Genomic DNA, 26,366 nt, shown 5'->3' with positions numbered 1-26,366 from the left:
TGAGCTGAACTTAAAACTGAAAACGGAAATACTTTCCCCAAAACATTTGTAACTTCGAAAATACGAATACTACTAACGAAAGTTAAAATATTTATACTGAAAATCCAAAATCAAAAGTGAAAGTGGGTCTTGCCAAAGAATTTGAAACGTCACGTACTCCGAGAGTAATGGTGTCTTTGGGTCGAGCCTTCAGAATAACAAATCCGCAATAACTGTTGTACATGGGTCTTCTTGCCCACTTGCTCAACGAACCTAACAAATAAGCTATCGATATCACAGTCTGCAGCCTGCAATATCGACCACACATTTGTTGTCTCGACAAGCAAGTAGTAATTTCCTGAAGATGAATAATTTCACACGTCGTAAATTCGATCCTCCAAATACAAGCACACAACTCCTCTAACAACCAATGTGGCCCGTGGAAAACTCTCGTACCATGTCGCAAAAGTGTCGTACCCAAACCAACGAAACAAAAACTGTCGTCGTAAAACTCTATCCAGCACCAAACATAATATTCACTTCAGTTCTACCAAATGTGACCAACTACTCCAGTGTTTTGCCAATAACGAACCAATTTGAAAACTGTACCTTAGGATTCAAGAGAAGTGTAAAGATTATCCGATTCTTGCCTCGACCGTGCTGTGGTGCCATCCCAGAGTGCACCAAACAGATTTTCTAGAAGCATTTCGACATCCACCTACTCACAACAATAAAGTTCGCAAGTGAAGCAGTGAAAAGATGTGTGAAAATGAAAGCACATCATTGAAAGAGAACTAATAGAGTACGATGCGATGGCTACGAATTGTACCAAAAAAGTAATTTGTGATGGAACATCCTTGCGCGAAGATAGTAATTGGTGATGCAATCCGTTGACCACCAGTACTACTACCTTCACCAAACTCTTACTAAGAGACGGCTCAAACTTCAAGCCAAAAGAAAATCTTTTCGATAAGACTGGTAAGCTTGTGAAAAGATTATGCTCCGAATGTTCCTTTCCAAAACGATAAGAATTTGGGTGCACACTTCCGCTGAATTAATCGATCGTGAATTTCTCACTGATTGAGCGAGAAACCATGTTGAGAAGGCTGAAATAACACTAAAGAATTTGAGGGTCAAAACGAGTCCACTAAATCTAGAGTACAAGATATCCGGTTGAGTGAGAAACCATGCCGAGAACGTTATTCAATTTTACATTGATAACCAAAAGAGCGAAGGAAAATGAAGATGCAGAAATAAAAGTCATTGTTTATGATTATTTTGCAAATCATCACAGTATGGTCAACTGGTTTCTTAGCAAAAAAGGAATTAGGTCTAAACTCAAGAATAGTTAAGAACTGATAATAAGATTTGACGAGGCCAAAGGCATTTCGAGATTCACAATACTTTGTGAGAGCCATTTCAAAATTCAGAAATTAAACATAGAACCTTTGAATCAACAAAATGGCGAAGAAGAAAGATACAGAGGAACCTGCGTATGCTTGTAGTGACACGATTGGCTACCTTAAAGTGATGCTCTTGAGTAAACCAAAGCTCTATACGTCTAGAGAAGTTCAGAGTAAAGCTCGATCTTCGTACAACGATGAATATGGTGAAGTCTCAACCATCACACGAAAAATTACAAGGCTGAACAGCTAGGCTGCAAGCAAGAGACTAAGTTCACCTTCACCGAAAAGTACGCGGACGAGGAACTAAGGTTTTATCGCCGAGTACCAGACTTGGTGAAATTCAAGGAATCTGTTTATCCAAACAAGACTAAACCTTCATTATCCAAGTCCAACTACAACAACAATAAGAATTGCAACTCATTTTGGAAATTGATGAGAATAGCGTTTGCTACCAAGGAGTTTCCCGAGAAAAGCAATTAATGCAAACGAAGTCAACACTCAGAGAATTTGATGTGAAGCTAACGGTCAAAAATTAGGAGCTTAACTTCGTCGTTGGAGTAAGCAAAAGGGCAAAAGGGTTAACGATAGAACAATCGCCGAGTACCATTCTGAAGAGCTACACGAATTCCCTCAATAGGAATGAGTCCAAGAACGTTGATTCAAATTCCAACTGACACTTTCCAGATTCGTCACAACCAACGTTTACTTGTTTTCTCCAACGTGCATTTCGAATATTTTAAGTAGTTTCCACATAGATGTGACCTTGCCCGCCATTCATAGGTAACGCATATCACAGAGTGACATCATCGATTTCGATTTCCATTTCGTCTTAACCAACTCGTACCACCAATCCAAAGATTTTGATGTAGAGCCGACTCTGCCCGCGATTCCTAAGGAAGATCTATGGCTAGTCTTAACCAGAATTCCTCAAATCGAGATTTCTAAAACACGTCGCTGAGTATCGATCCGATGTTAAAAGTCGTCTAACAAAACAAACACGTCACCTATGAGGCACAATCCAACCAACAAGTTCTTGTATTTCAACTAGAAGATGACAATTCAAACAGAGAAATATTTACACAACTGCGCCAAATAGTACCAAATACGGAAGATGACAATCCAAATGATGCCATGACAGACACACTACGAGGGTTGAATAGAATCCTAAGTATGCTCTGAACATACCATGCTCTGATACCAATCTGACACGCCCCGACCTTGATATTACCCGAATACCAGGATAGGCACGTGCTGGCCGACACCCGAGGGTGACGAAAGCCATTAATTGATACAAAAGCTAGGAATAAGAAATAAATACGGGTTATGAATTAAAAAAAACAATGAATTAACAATTTAGGAACGTGTTCAGAGCATACAGCTAAACCTAGTCACTAACAAGAATTAAGATAAGTTTGAATGAACAAAGGAGTGGGTCCTACCCCGAGAGGACTCGAAGATGCCGCTGCGGAAGTACCTTGATGCCGGGATTCTATGCCTCGTTTCTAAGACCTGAATGGGGGCGCAAAACAAGGATGAGTGGACCAAGTTTATATACATACGTAGTACGAAAACAATTATGAACATACTAACCCCCACAGTTTAATAATGAAAACTACTAGAATAATAAGTGATAAGCTTTTCAGAAAACTCTAGCATGCCATAAAACAATTCATATATCTCTCTGCAAATCAATCTCAGAAAATCATATCGAAATCATATCAGAAATCGTATCAGGAAGCATAACACAAGTTGTGCTACTAGTGAGTGCACTGAATAACAATACTCCCGGCCCAATGCCTGCACCTCAGTCTCTGTGCCCGTAGCCAGAGATATCTCCCTCCCCGCCCAATGCCTGTCTCTGTGTCCTTCAGCCTTTCGCTAGGGATTATTTCTCCCGGCCTCAATGCCAACACCAGATCCTCGGCCCAGGCGGCATAGTGTTCACTAGGTACGCACAAAACATAATTCATCTCTAAAATACAACTTCGTAGCATAAATTCATCGATCCTCTATACTACGAAGAGGTGTTCGAAAGTCATTTGAAACACATTCTTAGCATCCTATCGTAATCGATCAGATAGTCTACCAGAATGAGGGTTCTATAGAAAATACGATATAATGGAAATAATTCAAAACATATATATATATATATATATATATATAATCACGTATAATCAAATCATCATGCTTCCTGTAAAGTATTCCTCAAATCAATAATTCTGCAAGGCATGCTATTAAATTATGCATTTCTATCAATAAAACATGCAATTTTCGAAGGTGGTCCACTCACAGATACTCCGAAGCAGCAGAATTGTGCGAAAAATGATTAAGGAAGTCTCCACTAGCAACTTCACCTAAGCACGAAAATGTACAATTTAATAAACTACCCAAAAGATAGAATTTTAGGAAATGGAAATGGGTTTTGGGTTTGGATAGGTTAGGATCAAGAGGTGGTTTGGGCTTGAGCCCAACCCATACCAACCACACACACACACATGCAAAGCATGCACTGCACACACACACACTTGCATATATATATATATATATACATATATACACACACACATATATAGACACACACACACACAGAGCATGCATTAGCATGCGCTGCACCCACACATGCATATATATATATATATATATATATATATATATATATATATATATATATCTATATATAAACACATACACACGCAGCATGCATAAGCATGCGCTGCACACACACATGCATATATATATATATATATATATATATATAAACACACACACATACATATACTTACACACCAGCACACACACACACTCCCACGCATGCACACATACATTCACACCAACACACACACTTGCAATATATAAACACACACACATGTACAGTCTGCATATGCATGCACTGCACACACACATGCACACGGTACACACACACACACCTGCACCGCACAACACACACACCCATAATCACATACACACACGCACAGTATACACGGCATGCACAGTATGCTCACACACACACACAGTTCGCGCACACACACACGGATACACATACACACCTGCACACACACACCTACGAACTCGCCAGAGTTTGTCGTCGGAACTAGATTATTAGCATAGGGAAAAACTGAGATCGAAACCCTTGAGTTTTGTCATAAAACCAACATGCATAACTCAGAAATTTGAAGAAGGAACACAATCCTCACCTGGGTTCGAGTTTTAGAGCTTTGAAGCTCTCGGCTTCAATGGCAGAAAAACCCACGGTGCTCATATGGCGCATGCAAGGGTACCATTGAGTTCGTTAGGTCTCAAGGATTCCAAATATATGGTTTTTGGGGTTTGATTTGTGAGGGAAGTGAGGTGAAAGCTAGAGAGAAGCTCTCGGAGCTTAGAGAGTGTGAGAAAGAGAGAGAAGAAACCGAAAGAGAGAGAGAGAGCTGACTTTTCAGAAAAGAGAGAGGAAGGAGATGAGGTTCACGGGTTGAATAAACTTTGGGCTTAAGAAAATTAAAGAAAAACTCGGGCCTTACATTAAAACACAAAGGGATTGGCCTGGCCCAATGTAAACTAGGTTATTTTTTTGGGTCAGGCTTATAACAGTCCTTCTATAAAAAAAATTTGACAAAAAAAAAAATGGAGATTTAAGCACTCAATTCATAATCTTAATCGTGATTACATACATGCCGTTGGATGTGAAGACCGAATTATTACATTATCCATCCAACGCAAGATACAGTTTCCACGTTCCAGTGCATAGTGCGCACCCGGCGCATTATAGTACAAAAGACCGTATCCGTATCAATAAAACGGCCGAAATTTAAAGCGCCAAATTGAATTCCTCTGAAACCAAAACAGTCCGTTGCGTCTCAAAATTCTGAAGCTGAAATGCGAACTCGCTACCTCAACATCGACTACTTCACCGCCACTCCAACCCAAACCCCGGACTCCACAACCTTCCTCCACCTTCCGATCCCTCACCTCCCTCCCTCCAATCTCTCCACCCCCTTCGACGGCCTCCAACTCCCCCGCTTCGACTCCGAACTCGAAGTCTCGCTCCAAATAGAGCAATTGCCAATCGGAGACGCTCTCTCCAAGTTCTTCTCCGATGTTCTTCCTCAGAAGATAGTTATCGATGTTGCGGACCTCGAGGCCGGCGATTCGTCTCCGAGTTCTAGAAGTTTCGGTTCCGGAAGCCGTGAGTTGCAGTTTTCGGAGGTAATGTGCTGAATCGGCTTCGGAATTTGTTGATTATCCGTAATGCAGTTGATTTTTTAACTTAACTTGGATTGAAGTTGAATTACCGGATTATTGCGTTCGTTATTGTTGAAGGAAAAATAGATTACTGAGTTTTATCGTTCAATGTAGTTATAGGTTTTGTTTGGCTAATAGCGTATCATGTATCAGAAGAAAATTAAATCCAGAATTCTCGTGAATTGTTATTACATTTCTTACTTATTCAACGTAATTTGAAAATTAATATTAACTAATTAAGTTTAAAAGAAAAATGAAAATAACTAAACGAGCGATCAATGATTGATTTCGGTTGCTGACATTAGTATTTAGGAAACAAAGAGATTTAATAATTATTGTTTTTCGTAATTTATCTTTGCTCATGCTACAAACTGTTCTTATAAGTTCGATTTTCCGCTATGTAGTATGTGGAGACTCTGGAAAATGAGAAACTAAGTAGATATTTTGTTTTATTTATTTTAGTCTTAGGTTCATGTTCGAAAATCTGAAATGAGGACGGTGAATTGTATGAAGTCTGTAATTTCTCCTTTATTTAACTTCATAGGGTCTTACTTTGATGTCAAAGTTGACAGAAGTTTACGAATTCTGAAACTGAACTTATATGTTAAGTAGTTATAGTAATTACATTTAAAATAATTCAAAAGTACCTGTGAAAACTGTGATTAGTGTTATTCGTATAATATATTTGTTTGTCATGACCTGCAGCAGAAAGCCGAGGATCTCAAAGAAGAGAAGAGATCGGAGGATCAGATAACTTTTGGTTCCAAGACTCATGAGGCTGACTTTCGAAAAGTATGCCTATGGAATTCTCATATCATAAGAGCTTTATCATGTTTGTTCTTGTCTGAGAACTGAGTAGTCAAACTTATGTTACTGTAGAAGGATAATGGCAGAAGAGATGCAGAGAAAGATGCACACCCATATGAAATGCTCCACTTTGAAACACCAGAGTTGGATGTATTCTTGGTAAAATGAATGTCCACTAACCAGTTGCTAATATACAATTTGGTTCTGCATCCATAATATCTTGTCTCTTATCTGCAGGAAAATGCTTACATATATGAGAAAGAGGGGCTCCTGTTTCTTTCAGAAGTTCCACAGGCTGAGAATAATTTAGTAAGTTTCTTACAAATTTATGATTCAGTTATAATTTGCTTCGGTCTTTCTAATTAGTTGACGCATGACAAATAACCTTGGCACTTCTCAACCTCTGGGTGACTTGTCCTTCTTGTATGTGTCATTAATTTTAATGGTGAACATTGTAGTAATAATAACCGTAGTTGTTTTTTTTTTTTGTTGGTTATCATATTGGATAGCGATTCTAAGGTTTTTAACTTATGTCATTCTCTGGATAGACATTTGATAGGGGTTGATCTTAGAATCACTATAGGTATGGAAGGGGTTGGATTGACTAAGTTTCAATTTGGTATGCATGTATTATATCAAGTTTAAGGTGCAATATTGTTTACATTTGTTAACAAGTTACTGATATTAAGTTTGTCAAAGGGCTGTTAATGTGGTACTGTAATCCTTTCAGGAAATGCTTAATTGTACGCTGGAGTTTCCTTGGGAAGTTCATGGGTCAGTTCATACAGTTGAAGACTTTCATTCGGAGTATTCCATGGATCAAAAGGCTTATATGTTTGAAGATGATTGTTCTTACAAGGACCAAATGCACTTCTATCAGAATTTCCCTCTATTAGAAGTAAATGAGATAACTCTGCCAACTTTGACAGGTTTGTCTGTAGAGGATGAACTTTCTTCTGTTTACGAAAATATTGATCCCCAGCATTGGGATAAAAAAGATAACCTGAATGGCAAGGAGCTTTTGGGTACAAAGGAATACGGGATCCTGGAGTGTCTTTTAGATCTTCGATCTGATCTCGGGTCCCTTGACATTACCCCTGAAATGGATTTATTAAGCATGGTGGAAATGCCACAGATGCAGGGAAACATCACATATCAAGGGACGTCCATGGATGCTTGTTTCCAGTCTCGAAGCCTGGTTGTTTTTGAAGAATTTCAGATTCTTGATTTGAACTCGTCTCAGCATTTTGAAGTCCTCATTAGTACCCTAACAGCAAATGAACCAGAAACCTGTGACTGGATGTTTCATGGAGACATAAACTTCAATACTTTGATTGTTAGTCATGAGCTAGCCCTTGTCGATGGCACATTCAAATCATTGCCTGTGCCTGTTCTCTCTGATCATGAAAAGATATGTTCTTCATATGTTGTTATGGAGGAAACACTAACTAACTTACAGCCGCTACCCCTATCTGCATCAGATAGGATTTACTTGGATTGGCATTTTCTCGAGAAAGATAAATGCAACTGTCAAATTTCTTTCTCCCATCAGAAAATCTTGGAGGATACAAATTCACTGAGCACGTGTTTTGATTGGGACTCCTATGATGATGGAAAGCTGGTGTATGATTTTGCTTTCTCCGATGATGCTGTAGATGAGTTTAATACAGAAGAAAACAAAGAATTACAGGAGTTGCCCTCTGATGGCATTCCTATGCTTGCTGGTCATCTTGGAGATACTTCAGGCAAATTGTCAGGCGGCGCTTTTCCACAGAAAAAAATTGGAGAGCATATTGATAAAAGAGGCGCTGAGAGGGCTTCATCACTTTTCAAGTCTATGTCACAATTCAATGATATCAGCTTTTTCTTGAATCCCCAGAAGGCCTCTACAGGTGGAAATAGTAATTGTGCAGTTACCACAGTAGCTAATGCTACATCTCCAAAGGTTTAATTGTTAATCATTTGAATTTATCCCTCCCTCATTAATCTCATTGTTTATTTGTTTCATTTATGGATAGCTTATAAATTCCAACTCACTTACCTTTCTATTCAAATATGCTAACACCAGATGTATGCCCAGGGAGAGCAGTCCTATTCTATATCTGCTCCAGTTGAGAATATGAATGATCAGCAGTCAGAGGAACTCTCGGACATTTTTCCTGGTCAGGAAAAGAATGATATGAGATATAAAGAAGGTGCAGATGAAGTAGAAGCTAGCAGTATGCCCCTTCCTAATCTTTCTGTGCCACCTGCAGTGGAAGCTGAGCGTTTTCAGCAGAGCATGGCCTCTTTCTCTGAGATGGTCATTGTTGTAAACACTCAAAATCTTGATAAGGAAATGATAGTATCTAGAAGAAGTACCTACCAAAAAATTCTTGCAATGGAGAAAGAAGGGGTACAAGTAGTAGAACGTGATTCAGATTTACCTGTGGATATCATAATCAGTTCTGCAATTTGTTTAGTGTGGTATGACTGCAAAAACATTGGAAAGAAAGCAACCACTATTGATGAAGCTTCTTCATGCTTACCTTTGTGCATTGAGAATATTGCCACAAATGTTTTGACGTTGCTGAGTTTCACTTTCAGTGGCTGCATTATGGTAGTTACCGAAACTATTTTTCGTAGTTTTTAACTTTCTTTGTTTGCTTTTTCCACACTGAACTGATAGAACTTATTATTCTTGTGTTTCTCTTTCAACAGATCTTTGAGGGAGAAAACAGCTTCCTCTCCACTGTAATGGAGTACTCAGATGGACTTTATGCAGCAGCAGCGGGCCTGGGAATTGATTTGCAGCTTTTCAACTCATATTCATCTGAGTTGACTGATGAAATTATATTGAGCTGCATGGGACATGCCACAAAGTCGAAAAGGTTTATGTATCCTCGAATGCCTGAGTCGGAAAGTCTTGCAGAATCATTCCTTACCAGATTTCCTTCAGTAAATGCTTTGACAGCTCATGCAATATTGTCTTCAGGAGGCTTGCTCAAAGAGTTTCTTGAATCGTCCCATGAAACCAGGATGAGTGTAATCCAAAAATATCATGTTCCTGATGAAAGTATCACACTATTTAGTACTTTATGCAAATATGGTGAACCGGCAGATTCTAAATCAATTATGACAGACTGCTCCTCTTCAGTGTCTTCAGGTCCAGACTCGGGAAGATATAATCGGAAACCTGTTTTGGAAAGAAAGAAACGAAAATACAATGGTAGTCCTGACAAATATGAGTTACAAACGAATGAATTCTTGCACCTGGAGCCGTTGAACCAATTCAGTACCAACATCTTGAATCCTTCTACAGCTTCCAAGTTAGCTGATTCATGTATGTCAAAAAGCCCCAAAATAATTGATGAGTTCAGAAAGTCTAGGTTCTCTCAGAATGACTTGTTTGATCAAGAAGTGGGCTTAGATACGGATATGATGATGAATCCTTTTAAGGTTTTCGAGCCATATGATTCTCAAATCTCCAAAGGGCCTCAGGTATTAAATGATATAAAAAGGTCCTGTTCATCGTTGAAGGATAAGCTGTCAGGTCAGAAACGAGGATCAGATACGCCTATCATGAAGAATTTTGATTTCTATAACAAGAATTCTGAGGTTCTGCATGAGGACCTAAAAGGGGAAGTTATTGACCTAAAAGGCAGTCCTGTATTAGATGAGGACTTTTCTTTTATTGGCAACCCTATGAAATTCTCATCTCAGATGCCTGAGTTGGAAATGGATTCCACAAGGAAGTCTAAAGCTGCAAGAAAATTGTCATTTGGTTTAAGTAGTCACCGTACTTTCCCAACAGCTGCTGAAATCAACTCAACTCCAACTGTTTGGCGTTCTGCAGAAAACCTGAGAAAAATTTCGCAAGTTGGAGCCAACGATTACTCAGATACAGATCTCGAACATGATGTTTTCCCCTTAACAAACCGTAACAAGCCCTTAGAGGAGACTTTCATGAAGAGGGCCGGGGGGAAATCCCAAGGGCTACATTTCCATGAAAATGATATATCACCTTATGGAGGAATGCAAGGGCTACATCTCTACGGGAATGATATATCACATTATGGAGGAACACCACTCTCAAGAGCTCTCCATTCAGGCAGTTCACAGAAAAATACTCCCTGGACAATAGAGTTTCTGAACAGAATCAAGGAAAAGAGCAGGTTGCGTCAGCAGTCCCTTCCTGGTGACTTATCTGGCCCTAGTTTGGGTTATCCAGGGAATGTATCAAAGATTACCAAGAGAAGAAGTCCGTCTATTCTTGATTTTTACAAGTACCAAGGTGGCAACACTCCAAGAAAGTTCCCAGAAAAAAAAAAGCAGAAGCGACCTTTACAATCATCAAGCTCATCGAAGAATGAAACAATTTCAGCTCCTGCTCTTACCGAGTGGACACCTATTGACAAAAGAGCAAGACAGGTTTGTCTTGTATCTCTTTTGGCATCTTGATAGTATGTTTTTCTTGTATTATAAATCACATGCATGGATGGTATTCCTATCATTGAAGCATTGACAGTTTCATACTGAGTCATTTATATCTCCACTCAATCAACTGCAGACACTATCTTTTGCAACAAATGATAGTGGAAACCAAACTAAGCTGGTGTGGAGTGATGGAGCTCATGGTGTCAGGAAAAAGTTTCAGATGCAAACATGAACGACAAGGTGTGTTGGTTCAGAGCTTATTGTTAAGGATCATGGTTTTAGGTTGCTTCCCAATTACTACAGAAAAATCGAATTTGTTTCTTTTTTATTTTACCTGGCCGGAACATAAAATGATAATTGTTTGCATCTCTATTTTTGAGTCGGTACTTTCGTAACTCTGTCTGGAAGTCCCAAGTCCGTGTAAGTAATATCAATGAAAAAATGGTTGAAATATAGTTGGCCTCTTATTGTTAAGCTTGAGCATCTCGATTTTAAGATACATTGTCCATGCTAGACGTCATCTGGCAAAAAATGTTCAACAGCAAGGCTGATGCATTCTTGGCATTTACTTAAGTCTGAGACGAATAGCACGGATGAATGAGTAATGCCTGTATGATACAAATACTGTGTTAACGATAATGAAAATGGTACAATATTCATGAAATCTCAACTCATATGAATCCTGGATCTTCATCTTTTGGGGTTCAAAAGTTTGGTGATTCTGTAGTGATTCGAATTGGAGAACGATGAACAGAAGTTTATGAAAACATAATGTCTATTGCTGCACAGCCTACTTCTTAACCTTTGGACATTCTGCAGAAAGACCAAAAACCCAGCCTCTTGCTGAATGAGATCCCCATTCTCTTTTCCAAGCCCTGTTATCAAAACCTCATAGGAAGCTAGTTCTTCTTGCTGTTTTTGAGGTTACGCACAGTCATTACAAGTTGTTGCCTTTCACCTTCAACCTCTGCGAATCTGAGACTTATCTCAGAATATCTTTCTTCCATTTCCTTCAGTTCTTCTTCCATAGATTTGTTTCTTTCTTTCAGCAATGTCAATTCGGTCATCAAATCTGTATACTTATTCTCATCAATGGTGGCTTTCAACTGTTTCTCCGAGCAATCTTCTACTTTCCTGTGAAATGAAATGAAGTTAAATAAGTCGCAATCTACTTTTACTGGTGATTGTACGTGTTTGTGTTCACATTTACATGCATATTGTCATCAACATAAGAAAAACAAAAGGCCGATATGCAGATAAAATGGCATAATTTTGCTTGATAAAATGAGTGTACCTTTGTCCATTGGTATTCTTAACCATTCTCTTTGAGTTGCTGACTTTCTTTTGTACCTCAGCCTGCAATTGAGATATTTGTTTCTTCAAGCTTTCTTTTGCCAACGCTTCTTTTTTCAACGTATCCAACAACTTGCTGTGCTGGGTCTTCAGGTTTTCCGCTTCGGAGTTCAGAGAAGCGATTGTCGTTTCCTTCTCATCTTTCAAAGAAATAATGTTAGTAACTTCTTCATGCGTTTTCTCTGTTTCCCGCTTTGCTGAAGCAAATCTTTTCTCCAAATTTTCCTTTTCAACACTCAGACACTGGATCAGCATCTCATTTTCTGCAATTAATTTCTTCATTTGTTCCAAATCTCCTCTCAATTTATCTTTCTCCTGTCTGGAGTTAGAATTCTCGTCTGTGAGCCTTTCTATCTCATCTTCGAGCATTTGGATTTTCATTGAGAGAGCTTCGTGCTCTTCTTCCTCTTGCCTCTTTACTTTTTCAAGTTTCTTTGATGTATTGTCTAGTTCTGAAGACATCTGTTCTATACGTTTTGCTTTCACCTCAATCTGGTTGACAAGATCCTGCAATTTTACTTCAGTCTCGCCCTTAATCAACTCTAACTCTTCATTGGCTTTCTGGAGCATCTCTTCCAGAATTCTGTTCTGCCGGCGCAGTTCATTAGCCTCTGTCATCGCTTTTGTGGCCTGCTTCTCATTTTCATCAACCTTAGACGTCATTTCCACAGAAAGCTTTCTAAATTCCTCTTGAAGGCGCTCAACCGTATCAGAATTATTGGACCTCGTCTTCTTCAATGCTTCCTCGGCTTGGATGGCCCTGTATTCCTGCTCAACTTTGGCATTCATCACTTCCTCGAGTTTATCTTCAAATCCCTTGGCCTGCATCTCGCGATCCATCTCCAAAGACTTAAGTTCACTTTCAAGTTCCTGAATGGACATCAAACATTCTGAGAATTCATGTGCTTGCTTCTCAATTGTTTCTTCTGATCTCTCTAACTGAGATTCAAGCTCTTTTATAGTAGCCATATAACCCGCTCGCTCATTTTCCATCTCTGTTCGTATTCGTTCTTGGTTTCGATCTAACTTCATAGAGATGTCATATTTTTCCTGCTTTAAAACGTCATAGTCCAAGCTGAGCTGTTTTATACGCATATCCTGCTCTTCCCTCTTCTTCTGGTGGGTGTCTATTTCGCTGAGAAGTTCTCTGATGTCAAGCTTCAAAGATTCTATTTCCTGATCATCCTCGTTTTTTCTTCCTGCGGAATATGTTCCCATCACTTTGGAATTTTTTTCAGCTTCTAACTTGCTTGAAAGATCAGATATCTGTCTATTTTTCTTTCCCAATGCATCTTCGAGATCCTTCACGACAAGGACTAACTCAGAATTTGAGTCTTGTGTCTGCGCGAGCTGCGAGCGAAGATTGGTTCTTGCTTTCTTTTCAGAACTAAGCTCTTGCTTCATTGCTTCTAATTGTGCTCTTGTATCCTCAGTCTCGGGCTGCAACGTTTTGAAAGTCTGTTTCCCATTACCACGTCCCTGCGAGGACTTAAGTTGTTCGCATTCCATTTTGAGCGCATCTCTCTCCTCTTTAAGGCAAGCAATCTGTCTAGACAGATTCTGTCCTTGATTGCTCTCTTTGGCCATCTGTTTCCGAAGAGACTGCAACTCCAGCTCTGATAGGCCTGCCTGCCTCTTCAGAACAGTAATTTCGTTTCTGAGTTTCTCAACTTCTGAAACCGCTTGCACTCTTTCTGTCGGAAGCTTGTCTTCAACAATGTCGGGCGAGTCAAATAAACTTCCATCTGAAGACCAATCCAAGCTTGATTTTTGACGCACATGGGTTTTCCTTCCGTTGGCACCCGCCTGTCCATTTTGAGGCATGGAATTTGGTACTTCAGGGGGCGACAGGGAACTGCCAGCGTCCCGATGGACATATCCTTTATTCTGCAGCAACATGAAACACATCTAGTCAAGTTCCCATCCTCAGATTCATCCCAGAACCGGTGCCTTTTTCCCACGCTTAGATATTCATAAATTTTAGGCCATTCTAGTTAACTTGATTGAAAAGAAAGTGCTATACATACCGTTTTGTTCAAACTTTGGTGGTTGCTTCCATCTACGCTGCTATGGCGCGAAAGACTTGGATCGTCACTCTCTTCGATTTCCCTGAAGATCAGATTAAATCTTACGTCTAACTTGCGCAAGCGAAGCAATACTAGAGAAGGAATATAGTGATAAAGAGTGTGGATTCTCACCTTTGATCACCATCTTCCCGAATCCTGTGCATTGTCACATGTAAAACCACACCAGAGTTTGCAAACTTAAGGGGCAGTGCGACGGTTAACGGTTCAGTTTCCGCCACAATATCTGCAAAATCAATTGAAGCCTCTCCGAGATACCCCGATTTCGAAGATCCCTGCAGCAAACCCCTTTGAATTACAACACTACCAATACAATCCCATCTGAACTACAAAACCAGAAAAACAAAAAAACTCCGAAAACTCGATTCTTCCATACATTTGAAACAATGAAGTGATAAATCTTCTCTTTCAGTTTTCCTGTTTTTACATCCTCAATGAGCTTCACTGACTCAAAAACTGGATTCTCCCAAATGCAGGTGCCGTCCTGAACCGCCGCTTTCCCCAGCTTCACCGTTGCCTTTCCGACGTCGTCCGGCACCAGCGACAGCATCAAAGCAGGCTTCTTCAATTTTGGCACCTGAACTAAAAACAGTCAGAAAAAAGGTCCAGGTACGAATATGACGACCCTGTTTACACACACACACACACACACACATATATATATATATAACTCCATCCAAAACAAAACCATATCGAAATAAGTGACAGGAAAGGAGATGGTTTTAGATTTTGTGTTTGAAAACGATACCTGCGTTGCTTGAAACTGCAGTTGGAAAACAGCTCTTATCTTCTTCTTCTTGCTCCATGACTTGAACATGTTTTCTGTTTTCTGAGTCCTGAGATTTCAGATCTCAGAAAAAAATTTCTGAGATCTTCAGCAAACAAAACAATGCTGCTTTGTCTGATGTTAGAAGTTAGAACAGAAGTTAGAAGCAAGCAAGGTGTTTTTCAGTCTCCCGTTTTTGAAAACGGATGAACATTCTGAAAACGACTAGAAGGCAGTGTAGCTGTGAAAATCTAACCTCTAGCTGTAAGACTAGATACTCCACCATAGAACCATTTTCGAAGACGACTCAGAAACAGATTAGTTAAAATAAATAACAATTAAATAAATAAAAATGCGATTAGAGCAACAAAATAATAAGAAGCTTCGCTGTAATGGATTTTTAATGCAATCATGTGTTTCAGGAAAAGATATCTGAATCGGATTACAGACAGCTTACTTTCTGCTTTTGTAAAGCTTAGTGCATTAGGGAAATTAAATGACGGAAATGCCCCTGCGAGGATGGCCTTCTTTCCTGTCCTTCCGGGCTCCAAATCCAATTGATATTAGGAGACCACTAATAGAGGCATTTAACTGTCGTAGCGAGGAGTCTACCTAAATAGTGAAAACTTGACTTAGAACCATAATTTTCAGGTCAAAAGTGATTTAAGGACTACCAGATTTTGATAGGTCACCTTCGAAGTATATTGATAAAGAAAATTGTGGCCCCATAACTCCTTCAGTATTCAAAAGTCCATGGAAAATACTGTTTTGGTACAGATAGGGCTGGAAAATTCTTGGGTTTGGTTGTGTTTTGGTTGGGTTGACCATAAAGAGATGTTTTAGCGAGTCATTTAAATTTAATCCGTTAAATTTATGGTGAAAATGATTGAATCCAAAATGACCCATTTTGTTACCGGGTTAATTGTTTCATTCGTTAACAAAAAATAATAATAATTAAATTGTTTGGGTGGTTCTTAGTTGGGGTTTTCATTTTTAACTTGTCAACAGATATTTAACAATTTTGTGGGCGGACTCGAAACCAACCATTAAATAATGGGTCATTAATGATTTCAATTGTTATCAACTCGGCCCGTTAAGACCCAACCTAGTTACTGATTTTAGCGGGCCCGCTGTTACCTCTATTTACAGTTAAAGAATTTTTATTAAACGCAAGTCACCGTATGATATGAATATTACATAAAAAGTAGTGTTATTTTTCACGTTTTTACCAAAATAGTGTTATTTTTTGCATAACCATCTAGTACCCGTATGATGACGTTCTGGTTTAATAACGCAATTCTACTTTTAATCTCAGTCCACATAATATACACTCTTAACTAAAATGCTATCCTAACAGTGTTACGAGTCTATCCAAGTCCTCCCTTTTTTCCCATGAGAAAAAACATCATCATCCATGGCCCTTCCAGCAATGCAAAAGTCCAAAAGGTGCGGTAAAAGTTGCTACTTCATGTAAGTGCCTTGTCGGTCGTCTTTCTCTAACACTAGCTCAATTGCTCTGTTAATAAGCTAATAATTCCTATAATAATTCAGGATGCACATGGCAAGGACTTGGATATATCGACATAGGACTCATGTGATTGTCTTTATCTTGTATTTTGTTTCGGGATGTGCTATCCACACATCCTTTGTTAATTTCTGTCCGTTGATCTTCTTCAATTCATCCGATTCGACGGCCGAAAATAAAAAATGTGTAGGAGAAGTAAAAAGGGATGTGTGGATATCACACCCCTTTCTTTTTTCTAATAAATTTGGAAACTGAAAATTGCTGAACATTATTCCATATATTCGTAGCAATGTTCTAAAAATTTCCAACTAACGCTGCCGCCTAGGCAGTAGACAACTGATTATGATTAAAAAATGACTTCTGAACCTGTTTAAGCGTCTGTTTAGATCGCGACTCTCACTTAGACAAAAAATAAATAACTTTCATTTTGTGGTTTTTTTAGTACAACGATATGTTTTATATTAAGGGGAGGTGGGAGTTCGGCTAAGCCACATAATTGGCAACCTAATTTGGTATCAAATTCGCGTCAACGAGATTCGAATCTAAGACCTCTCACCTACAAGTGAAAATGAATATCACTAGACCGTAGTACTGACTCATTTTTTTCTTTTATTTTTTCAATAAATTTAAGAAACTTGTTGAATACTTGGATAAACACTTATTGTATACTTGTTCCTCATATTTTTATTATGTTTTAATACTTCATAATATATATGTTATTTTATTTTAAAATTTATGTATCGCATACAATTAGGTTTTTTTTTTTTGAAGTATAAGCAAAAATTTATTTATATTATATAATTTAATTAAAATATTAAAAAAAAAACTGTTTATCCCGCCTAAACTCTAAGCCCTTGCATGACTCCCAACTAGCACCACCGTCTTCTAGAACCTAAATTCATAGAATAACAGCTTCATAGTCTGTCTTTTTTATGTATCTGGTATAGACAAGGACCAGACAAATTATTTCTCTCATATAAGTTTACATTCTTCCGACCTTAATTACAAGAAAACTACGTAACATGCTATGCAGTTCGTAGGCTAATTCTCCAAATCCAATTGGTACTATATATGGATCGACTATAAATGCTAGTTAGGTACCCATGCTTCTCAACAGAATTCAATTGAAAGCCTTACCTGCATCCGCCGAGTTGCAACCATAGCATTTCAGTCCAATGACACAACACTACTTGTTTTGAATTTCTCACTTGACGTTATGTGATTAGGTTGAGACATAGCCATTTTAGACGTCTATTTACAACTAGTCCAATTTGTCCATCAGATGTCTCTGTTTTGTTTCCCTTACTAAAAGCCTATTTGTATTTTGTGAACCACGTTCATCCACCCATCAATTCAGCAATAAATTGCTTAGGATTTGAAATGAAAAAACCACGCAGCATGTCGAATATACGTGACCATCTAGACAATTGATTTCCTTGTAGTTATCCAGTTTATTTATAATATATATATATATATATATAATTAACGGATGTCTTAGTTACTACAGACATTTCGATCTCTCTAATCATTATTATGTAATTTAATAAGTCAATAACACATAACGTACCGTAATATTACGAGCTTAAAATTCATTCCTAATGAATAAGCCACCTCCTCGTAGTGATTAGTGGTCATCTAGTTTATCCACAAATCCTTTTCATTTGATACAAAATAAACAAATACTTAATCAAATAGTCTAGTTCTTGCCTTTGCGGTGTTGTAGGATCTAATTTGAGTCATATGACTAATGCACGATGGGATCTTAGTATTTGTAACAATCTCACAGGACGTTACAGTTGCAGTAACATCGTATACGAATTCACCAATACCAATACGTCATGTTTCAATAAAAAATGACATGTGTAAACTTTTAGCACATAATATTATACTAATACACCTACAAAACAATTACATATGAGTTCTTTTTCTATTTATGTTTTATTAGAAAACCAGTTACTATTAATAGTGGGTGGTTATATTTAAGTCCAACTAGTATGGATTACAACATAAAGTTGAAATCATTAAAGATGGAAGACATGATTGCATCTACCTGTCTCTTGAATAACTATTCTGCCAGGAATATATATAATGTTAAGATTCGGGGATACACGTTTTTTTTATATATAAAGCCAGAAGGGTGGTGAACAGTGGCAATTTGGTGTCACGGCTTCAACAAAAGTATTAGGACAAAATTGTCCCTCAATCAAAAAAATCCAAAACCAGCCAATATAATATATCAAATAATGTATGGATAATTTGATTATCATAAAATATAATATAAATATAAGTGAAAAGAGAGAAAAGAATAAAAAAAAATGAAATGATGAGTGAAAGTTGATGGTGCACACGGGGAAAGAAAAATATAATAAAAAATAAGAAAAATGATGAATGTTGTGTTCAAAACATCTTATAAGTCGCGCGTAACGTGCTTTGATTCAAAAATGTCTTTTGCACGCGGTTGTTTATTAAATATTATTTCTCTATTTTTAAACACTTAAGAGTTGCGTAGTGCCAATTATAAAAAAATAAAAAAAAGTCTTTCGCACGCGCATAATAATGTGATACAATTAGTTGTCAAATGATTTTTTTTAACAAACGATGCTATCTACACTAAGGGGGAGAGAGTGAACTTAGTCTCATAATGAGCTAGCAATCAATTGTTTATTAAATATTATTTTTTCAAATCTTAATGTAAATTCAATAAAATGTAGATGAAAATTAAAAAACTGCTTTTATTAATGTGGATTCAACTGCTTTGATTAGTTTATGGGAAGTTTTTTTTAGCATGGTCTAAAATTATTCATTTACTTCAAATATTTGATTTTCCTTTTGTCAATTTACGCATATAAATATATTTAAAACGTGTAAGTCACGTGTAGCATGACTTAATTAAAAAAAATGTATTTTGCATGCACGTGAGCGCGTGCATGAAGGTTAGTGTGTGTGTGTGTGTGTGTGTCTATATATAGCGATAGAATTCAGGAACACACGGTTTTTATTTGCATTTTGACATATGTTTTTATGTAGCCTATTTTATAATATATTTCAATGATTTAACGGTCTATATTTTATATCTTACTTAAAAAATTATACATACAAAAAACCCTTTTAATTTGAAACCATACAACCGTTGGATTAAATTTAATGTTTTTTTTATTTTATAGACTGTTGTATTGCATTTGTATATAAGAGGCCCTCGACATCTAAAGCAGTCCTCTTATTAAGTGAATCATTGACATTAACGTATGATTCCTTCCTATTCTTAAATACTGCTGTTCGATTCCAACGTCATTGGCACTCCAATAGGAAATGTTCTTCAGTCCTTCGGTTGGGACAGCACACCTAATCGTCTGTAGGCACGAATTAGAGGATTCTAGTATTAGGATCCTACACAAATTATGTGAGATTTCAATACAGGAGGTCCCTTACTTTGTGCCTACAACCAACTTAGTGAGTTGGTTCTCCCATCAGATATAGAAATATTCGTGTTATATAAGTTACTCTCCTTCAATACGTAGTTTGTGAGGGTCTTAGTATAAAAAAAGAAAAGACAAAAAAAACAGTTGGTGGATTCGTCATAGCAGTTCACTCTTTCAGGGGCTGTGAAGACAAACAGTGGCATTTTAGCTTATTCCTGGCCACCATCGTGTGATTCATACGCACTAATTGAACTCAAGATGTGTTATGTGGAATACGAACTTGAAATTTGTTCCCAACTATTGAGTTATCCCGTGGTGGTTAACTTTTGAGTGTCTTGGTTGAACTTACTTGTGTTTCTTTCATTGATCTCTTTTATTTTGGGCTTCCGGATTAAGTGGGGCCTAGAATTTTTAGCTCTTCTTAGCGCTGAACTGCAATCACATTCAGGCCTCAAATAACTTTGGGCTGAATGTGAGGGCTGTGAGCCTGAAAGAGTAAAGACGGCCCATGTGATAATATGTCCACTTATGAACCTGGACGGAATCAGAGCATTGTCATTGAATGGGTCCCTTCTTAATCAAAGTATGAGGTCACCAATGACTTAAGCTGCCAAGTTGTGGCAGATTAAACCTAGGGTTGAATGTATGCCAACCACGACGTGCTGAAAAATTATCTTCTTAACTTTCATGCGTAGAAAACTTTGTTTTGGGACTTAGAAAAAATCAAACTTTTAAGTATTTTGATTTCATCAGACTCCGAACAACTTCTTTCGATTTGAAAAAGACTTAAATCAGATAGTGCTACCAAATATCTTTCATTTTGCGAGTCCTAGGAATGATCGAACAAGAATATGAAATTTCAGTAATAATTCAATTATTAATAACCACGTCATATGATTTACGAAATTTAATTTCAATTTTTATTTTTTTCCAACATTAATCTAGTTGAAATTGTCATACAACTTTGAAGCAAAAGGATCAAAGACGATAGCTACACTACACCCACCATTAGGTATTTTTGCCAAACGTATATTTGTTTCTTCTTTTGACAATGATTCCATTTTTAATGATACAAGTTTTATCAAAGTTGAATATAGTTCAAGAACATGGGAATTGTTAGGAAACGACAATCACTAATATCACATTACATCTTTAAACGGAATTCATTCCTTGATTGGTTGATTGAACAACATGGAAAAACAAGGGATATCAACTAAACAAATGTTTATAATCCTAACACGTCAATGTGAGTCAATTAGCTCTTAATTTAATTGTAATTTTATTTTATTTTAGAGGAAATTAGAATCCCATACCGTTTTTGTATATCATTTAGATTAAACATCTATGCCCTTTTAAAATTTGATTAAAGTGTTTTGATCAATAGCCACCTCAAGCTAAATTACATGTCATTATTATATATATATATATATTAAATTAAAATAACTTTTGAATTTATCTTTTTATCTGCATGATGCACTTTTCCTTACTTAGTGTAGATATTAGTAATTAAACTATATTTTCTATTCTTTCAGATATGTTTTTTCGATCATAGTTTTTCTTTTTTGGTATGCAAACATTTAATATTATTTATTTTTCCAAATTGTTTTTTTTTTCTTCAAATAGTTGGTGATCAACATAAAAACTTTGTGTAATTTTTTCAATTTTTTTGTAAAATTATTATTTTTTTGGCTATTTTTTTAAGTATAGTTGTTGACGAATTATTATTAGGTACAACACATTACATATATATTATCTACGGGTACGTTTGAATTTACAAAAATCATTAATTGGTAAGTTTTGTATGCAATTTTGGTACGTTTGATTTGATACATATTGTTAATACTGGTACATTATTTTTACTTTGGTACGTTTTATTTTGCACACATTGTGTATTGGTACGTTTATATTATTTTCAATCCTATTTTCTCTTAACGTACTAAAAGAAAAACTTATTTCGGTACGCTTGATTTTGTGAGATTTAAAAATATTTTAAACTATTTTGGAAAGAAAATATCTTAAATCGTAGATAATTATTGCTAAGTTGTAGCATTATTGTGAAAATATATTAATCTAACCAACTTTTTTTTTTTTTTACAATTATTTCTAACGGATGAGAGTGTAATCAAAAGATTAGATTATAGGAAATTTGTTACAATATAATGTGCATATAGCACCAAAATTACGATAAAAAAAAGTTTAATCAAATCATTAAAAGGCATGAATGTTTGATCTAAAGAATTCAAAATTGATGCGTATATATGAAAAGATTCCATTATTTTATGTTAGTGGACTTCAATTCTCTCTTATAGTTGGTAAAGGAAAATCACCATAAGATATGACTAATTATGTTGTACTATAATATAATTTATTTATTAACGTCGGATTCATCTTAAATTTGAATTCATGTTAAATCTTTACTTTATTTCATTGTGTTTGAAAAAATTGTGTGAATTTGAAAGATTTGAGTGAGATTTTTGCTTGGATTCCCATTCCGAAGATTGTAGATGTAGACAATGGAGATTATGATGATTACCTTTACCTATTTATCTTTTTCACTCGTTACTCGACACATGTATTTCATTAATAAATTAAAATTAAATTGCATAATTTATGATTGTTTAATTAACTATGTAGTTTAATTTGTTATTGAAATACACATGTCAATTGATGAGTGCGTAAGATAATAGAGAAAGGAAAAGTAAAAAAATAAGGGGTTGGTGCACATGGTCTCCTATGGAGGAGGCCCACGTGGCATCTATCACACGAAGTTTGTGATCCCAATCCGACGGTCCAATTGGCTTGCCATAATCTGGTGGAAAAGTTAAGGAGGCAGAGACGAAGAAACCAGATAAAATCATATTGACTGAGTTCGTAGAGAGAGAGAGAGAGAGAGAGAGAGAGAGGGAGAGAGAGAGAGTTAAGAAGAAGAGGGAGGAGGAGGAGGAGGAGGAGGAGAGAGAGAGAAAGAGATGGCGCTAAAGGTACCGGCGCTTCCGTTGACGTTTGTGGTACACACGCTCGGAATCGTGGGCTTGGTTTTGGTGTTGGTTTGGAACATTCATTTCAGAGGCGGCTTGGCATGGGAAGCTGCCAACAAGAACCTCATCTTCAACGTACGTCTCTCTCTCTCCATTTCTGGGTTTTCTTAGGTGTAGAAATAACTTCTTAATTTGTATTGATTTTCTCTATGTGCGCCTTAATTTGACTCTATAGTTATCTGGTTCTCAAATCTCGATTGATATACCGTCTTTTGTAGCGTCAATAACAGTTCTCTAAATTTTGCGTACGTGTTTCTCTGAAACAATTTAGATAGTTATGAAAGATAGAAGGGTTTGTGCATGTCCTTAATTATATAGCATATGGCTTGGTTCTCTTCTTATCGATATGGAATTGGATACCATTCTTTTTTTTCCTTTTGTTTCCTTTTCTATTCCTCACAACCGGTATTGGCGCTGCTCCCCGATAATTTTAAGCAATTGAATACCCACCCCACCTTCTTTGACTGCTTTTTCTTTCTTTTCTTTTTTTATATTTTGAGAAACGGCAAGAGAGTCTTCAAGGCTTTCTATACGTTTTCTGTCGTCTCATGTTTTTAATATAATATTTTATAATATTAATTCGAGAATAAGGTAATACATAATTCATAAATGTCTCATTTCGAGGAAGTTTTTTAACATTTCTTTTATATTTTTCATTGGTTAAAGTTGGGAGTTAAAAAACACTAAGGAGAAGAGTTTAGTGAAATGCTAATTAAGTTTAGTGGCAGTGTAGGACATGATTAAAGTGCAACTCTTTCTACATGTCGATCTTAATGTTGGTTGTAGTTGTAGAAACAGCTAAGCACCTTGCACAAGTTCACCTACCATTCTTACCAAAAATATGTCATGCATGGACTCGACACAGTGCTACTTTCCAATATGATTATCTTTTTCGAGTAGTTCATGTTTATATGCTATCAATCACGATATGAGTTGCATCAACAACAGTCTTATCCTATTAAATGAGATTCATTAAATAAATTCTTCGTGCTTTTGCGCTAGATTGTGAGCAAAATCTTCCGTTCACTCTAAGTACTCCAAGTATTTTTCCAAATTCTTTTAGGCCTTTCTCAGCCCTTTTACCTTAAGCATTTGTCTCAAAACCACGATACGAATTATTTTTGAAATTTGATGAGAAAACTATTTAACTTTAGGGTTTTTAGGGTAAATCATGAGAACATGTATATGGCACCTAGCTTCCATAAAATGGTTGGTGCTTGGAATTAATGGTCTAGAAATTAATAAATGTCGTGTGGACATTCTGTGGACACTCACATACTTATCAAATTTGGTGTGATATAGAGCTCAAATAATTCACGTGTCTATCTGCTTCTGGAAATATCTAAATCTTCATATCATTGGTACACGTAATTACGTATGTAACCCCCAATCTTGGATTTATCCGCAGCTTTTGACACTGGACAGTGGACACTCTTGTCTTTTTCTATTTCAATTTCATTGTGCATAAAGAATTAAAATCTTTTATTATAATTAGTTTTGGAAATAATAGTATTATTCACACACTTTTTACTTTGGACATTATGTTAATATCTATTTTTTATTTTTTCAATACATTCGATTCAATAGTCGAAAATTAGAAGAGTGGAGGGTAAAAAGTGTTGTGTCTAGCGCCACCCATAAAGAATTGTGTTTTATTCTTAGGTTAGATGTCACTTAGGAGAAATTTTTGATTGTGACGGGAATACAGATATCCCAACATTTGTATAATGACACATGATGTACCATCTCGTGTGCCTGTTACATTGAAAAATCTATCGTCACTTGGGCAGCCTGGGAGTAATGAAATAAGTCACGTGATTTGCCTCTATACGACTGGTTTTCTTCCATACAATTATTTATTTCTGGATTTACTTCATTGGATATTCGCAGGACAAAACTATAAGTTTAGGGTTTGGTGGGTCCGTTGGGTTTGGTGTGGCCATGATCGATGGTAAACAGTCTAAGTTTTGGAATAACCAACGGCCCAATACTATGGCAAAAGAAAGAAAAAATTGAATGGGCCAAAGCCCAAATTTTATTTGTTGGGTATTCGTGATGGTGAAATGATAATATTTTCTTGTATTTTCTGGTGCAGCTCCATCCTGTTCTCATGTTCCTTGGCCTAATTTTCTTGGGAGGAGAAGGTAATAAAATACTATGTGATTTTTTTACAAAATATGTTCGCAGCTTGACGATAGATCTTGCTGTAAATTTTACGTACTGAGTTTTTCACTTGGTCTGACTGTCGAACCTTCATTCGTAAAACCAAAAATTGCAGCCATTGTTAGTTACAAAGCACTGCCTTTCAGGAAAGAGGTGAAGAAAGTGATACACTTGGTTCTTCATGCCCTCGCGTTAGGTCTTGGGATCATTGGTATTTATCTTGCATTCAAGAACCATAACGAGAGTGGAATTGCCAATCTGTACAGTTTGCACTCTTGGATTGGAATCGGGGTCATTTGTCTCTATGGAATTCAGGTACGTAATCCCTAACCCCAACTACGAGGCTCACTTTCGACAATTGTCCACGCTCGTGTGAGTGGTTTTAGTCGTTAATGCAAGCATGTGAATCCTATTGAACTACGAGGCTCACTTTCGACAATTGTCCACGCTCGTGTGAGTGGTTTTAGTCGTTAATGCAAGCATGTGAATCCTATTGAACGATTCACATGCATAACGACTGATAGTCACCCACATGCGCTAACAGTTATGCTTAGACTTTAACTTGTTATTCTCTTCTCCTAATCATCTAAAATTGGACATTTTTATCCGAATATGCAGTGGATATATGGGTTTGTGACCTTCTTCTACCCCGGAGGAAGTCCTGCACTGAGGAGCGAGTCTATCCCATGGCATGTGGTGTTTGGAATCACCGTATACTTACTAGCTGTTGGCAATGCTTCATTAGGGTTCTTAGAGAAGGTCACATTCCTCGAGAACTCGGGACTCGATAAATTTGGGACGGAGGCCTTTCTCGTCAACTTCACCGCAATCATCACAGTACTGTTCGGAGTCTTCGTTATATTCTCAGTACTTTCTGAAGCTCCTACTGTAGAAGATGACAACAGCTATTCTGCTATTTGATGATACAAGGACTGTAGCATGTGCATGGCAGCATGGGGCTTTAATCATTTTACGTGTATCTATTTATCTATACATAATAAGACTTGCGACCACTTTTTTTATCCTTAATTATTGGCATGCCCTTCTATTTATTTATTTTTATTAATTAAGAAGAGGTGGGGTGGTGTAATTTATGTGGATATAATGACAAGATTTCGAGCAATCTTAAAATTCATGTTGCATTTTATTACTTGACCATGAGCATAATAAT

General features: G+C 36.9%; 3 protein-coding genes and 2 long non-coding RNA genes across 12 annotated transcripts; 3 read left to right on the top strand and 2 right to left on the bottom strand.

Moving 5' to 3' along the window:
• Positions 1–2,590: 2,590 nt before the first annotated feature.
• LOC126628948 (uncharacterized) lies at positions 2,591–4,569 on the bottom strand. Of its 2 annotated transcripts, XR_007625630.1 has the most exons (3): positions 3,676–4,066; positions 2,825–2,894; positions 2,591–2,682 (listed from the first exon to the last, which is right to left on the bottom strand). It is a non-coding gene; the product is annotated as an uncharacterized LOC126628948 (long non-coding RNA). The 2 variants fall into 2 exon arrangements; XR_007625631.1 differs by lacking the exon at positions 2,591–2,682 and having other exon boundaries at positions 2,690–2,894; positions 3,676–4,569.
• A 10-nt stretch (positions 4,570–4,579) lies between these two features.
• On the top strand, positions 4,580–11,321 carry LOC126628923 (protein SHORTAGE IN CHIASMATA 1-like). 4 transcript variants are annotated; one of them, XM_050298800.1, is made up of 8 exons: positions 4,580–5,588; positions 6,333–6,416; positions 6,504–6,590; positions 6,669–6,740; positions 7,162–8,376; positions 8,500–9,030; positions 9,132–10,841; positions 10,981–11,321. In XM_050298800.1, exons 1-8 carry the CDS (start codon positions 5,259–5,261, stop codon positions 11,077–11,079), a joined length of 4,128 nt encoding a protein of 1,375 aa, XP_050154757.1. In that variant the 5' UTR covers positions 4,580–5,258; the 3' UTR covers positions 11,080–11,321. The 4 variants fall into 4 exon arrangements, with proteins under 4 accessions (XP_050154757.1, XP_050154758.1, XP_050154756.1 ...); XM_050298801.1 differs by having other exon boundaries at positions 6,330–6,416; positions 8,512–9,030; XM_050298799.1 differs by having other exon boundaries at positions 6,330–6,416.
• Positions 11,322–11,460: 139 nt separating this feature from the next.
• Positions 11,461–15,598, bottom strand: LOC126628924 (intracellular protein transport protein USO1-like). 3 transcript variants are annotated; one of them, XM_050298805.1, is made up of 7 exons: positions 15,508–15,598; positions 15,033–15,185; positions 14,661–14,861; positions 14,399–14,559; positions 14,228–14,309; positions 12,142–14,087; positions 11,461–11,981 (listed from the first exon to the last, which is right to left on the bottom strand). In XM_050298805.1, exons 2-7 carry the CDS (start codon positions 15,099–15,101, stop codon positions 11,747–11,749), a joined length of 2,694 nt encoding a protein of 897 aa, XP_050154762.1. In that variant the 5' UTR covers positions 15,102–15,185; positions 15,508–15,598; the 3' UTR covers positions 11,461–11,746. The 3 variants fall into 3 exon arrangements, with proteins under 3 accessions (XP_050154762.1, XP_050154761.1, XP_050154760.1); XM_050298804.1 differs by having other exon boundaries at positions 15,307–15,564; XM_050298803.1 differs by having other exon boundaries at positions 15,033–15,564.
• LOC126628950 (uncharacterized) lies at positions 14,761–16,854 on the top strand. Of its 2 annotated transcripts, XR_007625633.1 has the most exons (3): positions 14,761–14,893; positions 16,408–16,520; positions 16,602–16,854. It is a non-coding gene; the product is annotated as an uncharacterized LOC126628950 (long non-coding RNA). The 2 variants fall into 2 exon arrangements; XR_007625632.1 differs by lacking the exon at positions 14,761–14,893 and having other exon boundaries at positions 15,721–16,520.
• Positions 16,855–22,853: 5,999 nt separating this feature from the next.
• LOC126628932 (transmembrane ascorbate ferrireductase 1) lies at positions 22,854–26,345 on the top strand. The gene is made up of 4 exons (XM_050298820.1): positions 22,854–23,107; positions 25,128–25,176; positions 25,311–25,510; positions 25,814–26,345. The coding sequence occupies exons 1-4, from the start codon at positions 22,964–22,966 to the stop codon at positions 26,114–26,116; spliced, it is 696 nt and encodes a 231-aa protein (XP_050154777.1). The 5' UTR covers positions 22,854–22,963; the 3' UTR covers positions 26,117–26,345.
• The last annotated feature ends 21 nt before the right edge of the window (positions 26,346–26,366 follow it).

This window comes from Malus sylvestris, chromosome 7 (assembly GCF_916048215.2).
Source record: "Malus sylvestris chromosome 7, drMalSylv7.2, whole genome shotgun sequence".
In the NCBI taxonomy this organism is placed as follows: Eukaryota; Viridiplantae; Streptophyta; class Magnoliopsida; order Rosales; family Rosaceae; genus Malus; species Malus sylvestris.
This window is presented reverse-complemented; position numbering and strand designations above follow the sequence as displayed.

Bases quoted from the DNA above. Each gene is read 5' to 3' on its own strand.
- LOC126628932 (XM_050298820.1), top strand. From the start codon at position 22,964: ATGGCGCTAAAGGTACCGGCGCTTCCGTTGACGTTTGTGGTACACACG. The intron at 23,108-25,127 runs GTACGTCTCTCT...TTTCTGGTGCAG, and splicing joins ACAAGAACCTCATCTTCAAC to CTCCATCCTGTTCTCATGTT. The intron at 25,511-25,813 runs GTACGTAATCCC...CCGAATATGCAG, and splicing joins TTTGTCTCTATGGAATTCAG to TGGATATATGGGTTTGTGAC.
- LOC126628924 (XM_050298805.1), bottom strand. From the start codon at position 15,101: ATGTTCAAGTCATGGAGCAAGAAGAAGAAGATAAGAGCTGTTTTCCAA. The intron at 14,560-14,660 runs GTATGGAAGAAT...GGTTTGCTGCAG, and splicing joins ATCACTTCATTGTTTCAAAT to GGATCTTCGAAATCGGGGTA. The intron at 14,310-14,398 runs GTGAGAATCCAC...TCTGATCTTCAG, and splicing joins CGGGAAGATGGTGATCAAAG to GGAAATCGAAGAGAGTGACG.
- LOC126628923 (XM_050298799.1), top strand. From the start codon at position 5,259: ATGCGAACTCGCTACCTCAACATCGACTACTTCACCGCCACTCCAACC. The intron at 6,417-6,503 runs GTATGCCTATGG...ATGTTACTGTAG, and splicing joins ATGAGGCTGACTTTCGAAAA to AAGGATAATGGCAGAAGAGA. The intron at 9,031-9,131 runs GTAGTTACCGAA...CTCTTTCAACAG, and splicing joins CTTTCAGTGGCTGCATTATG to ATCTTTGAGGGAGAAAACAG.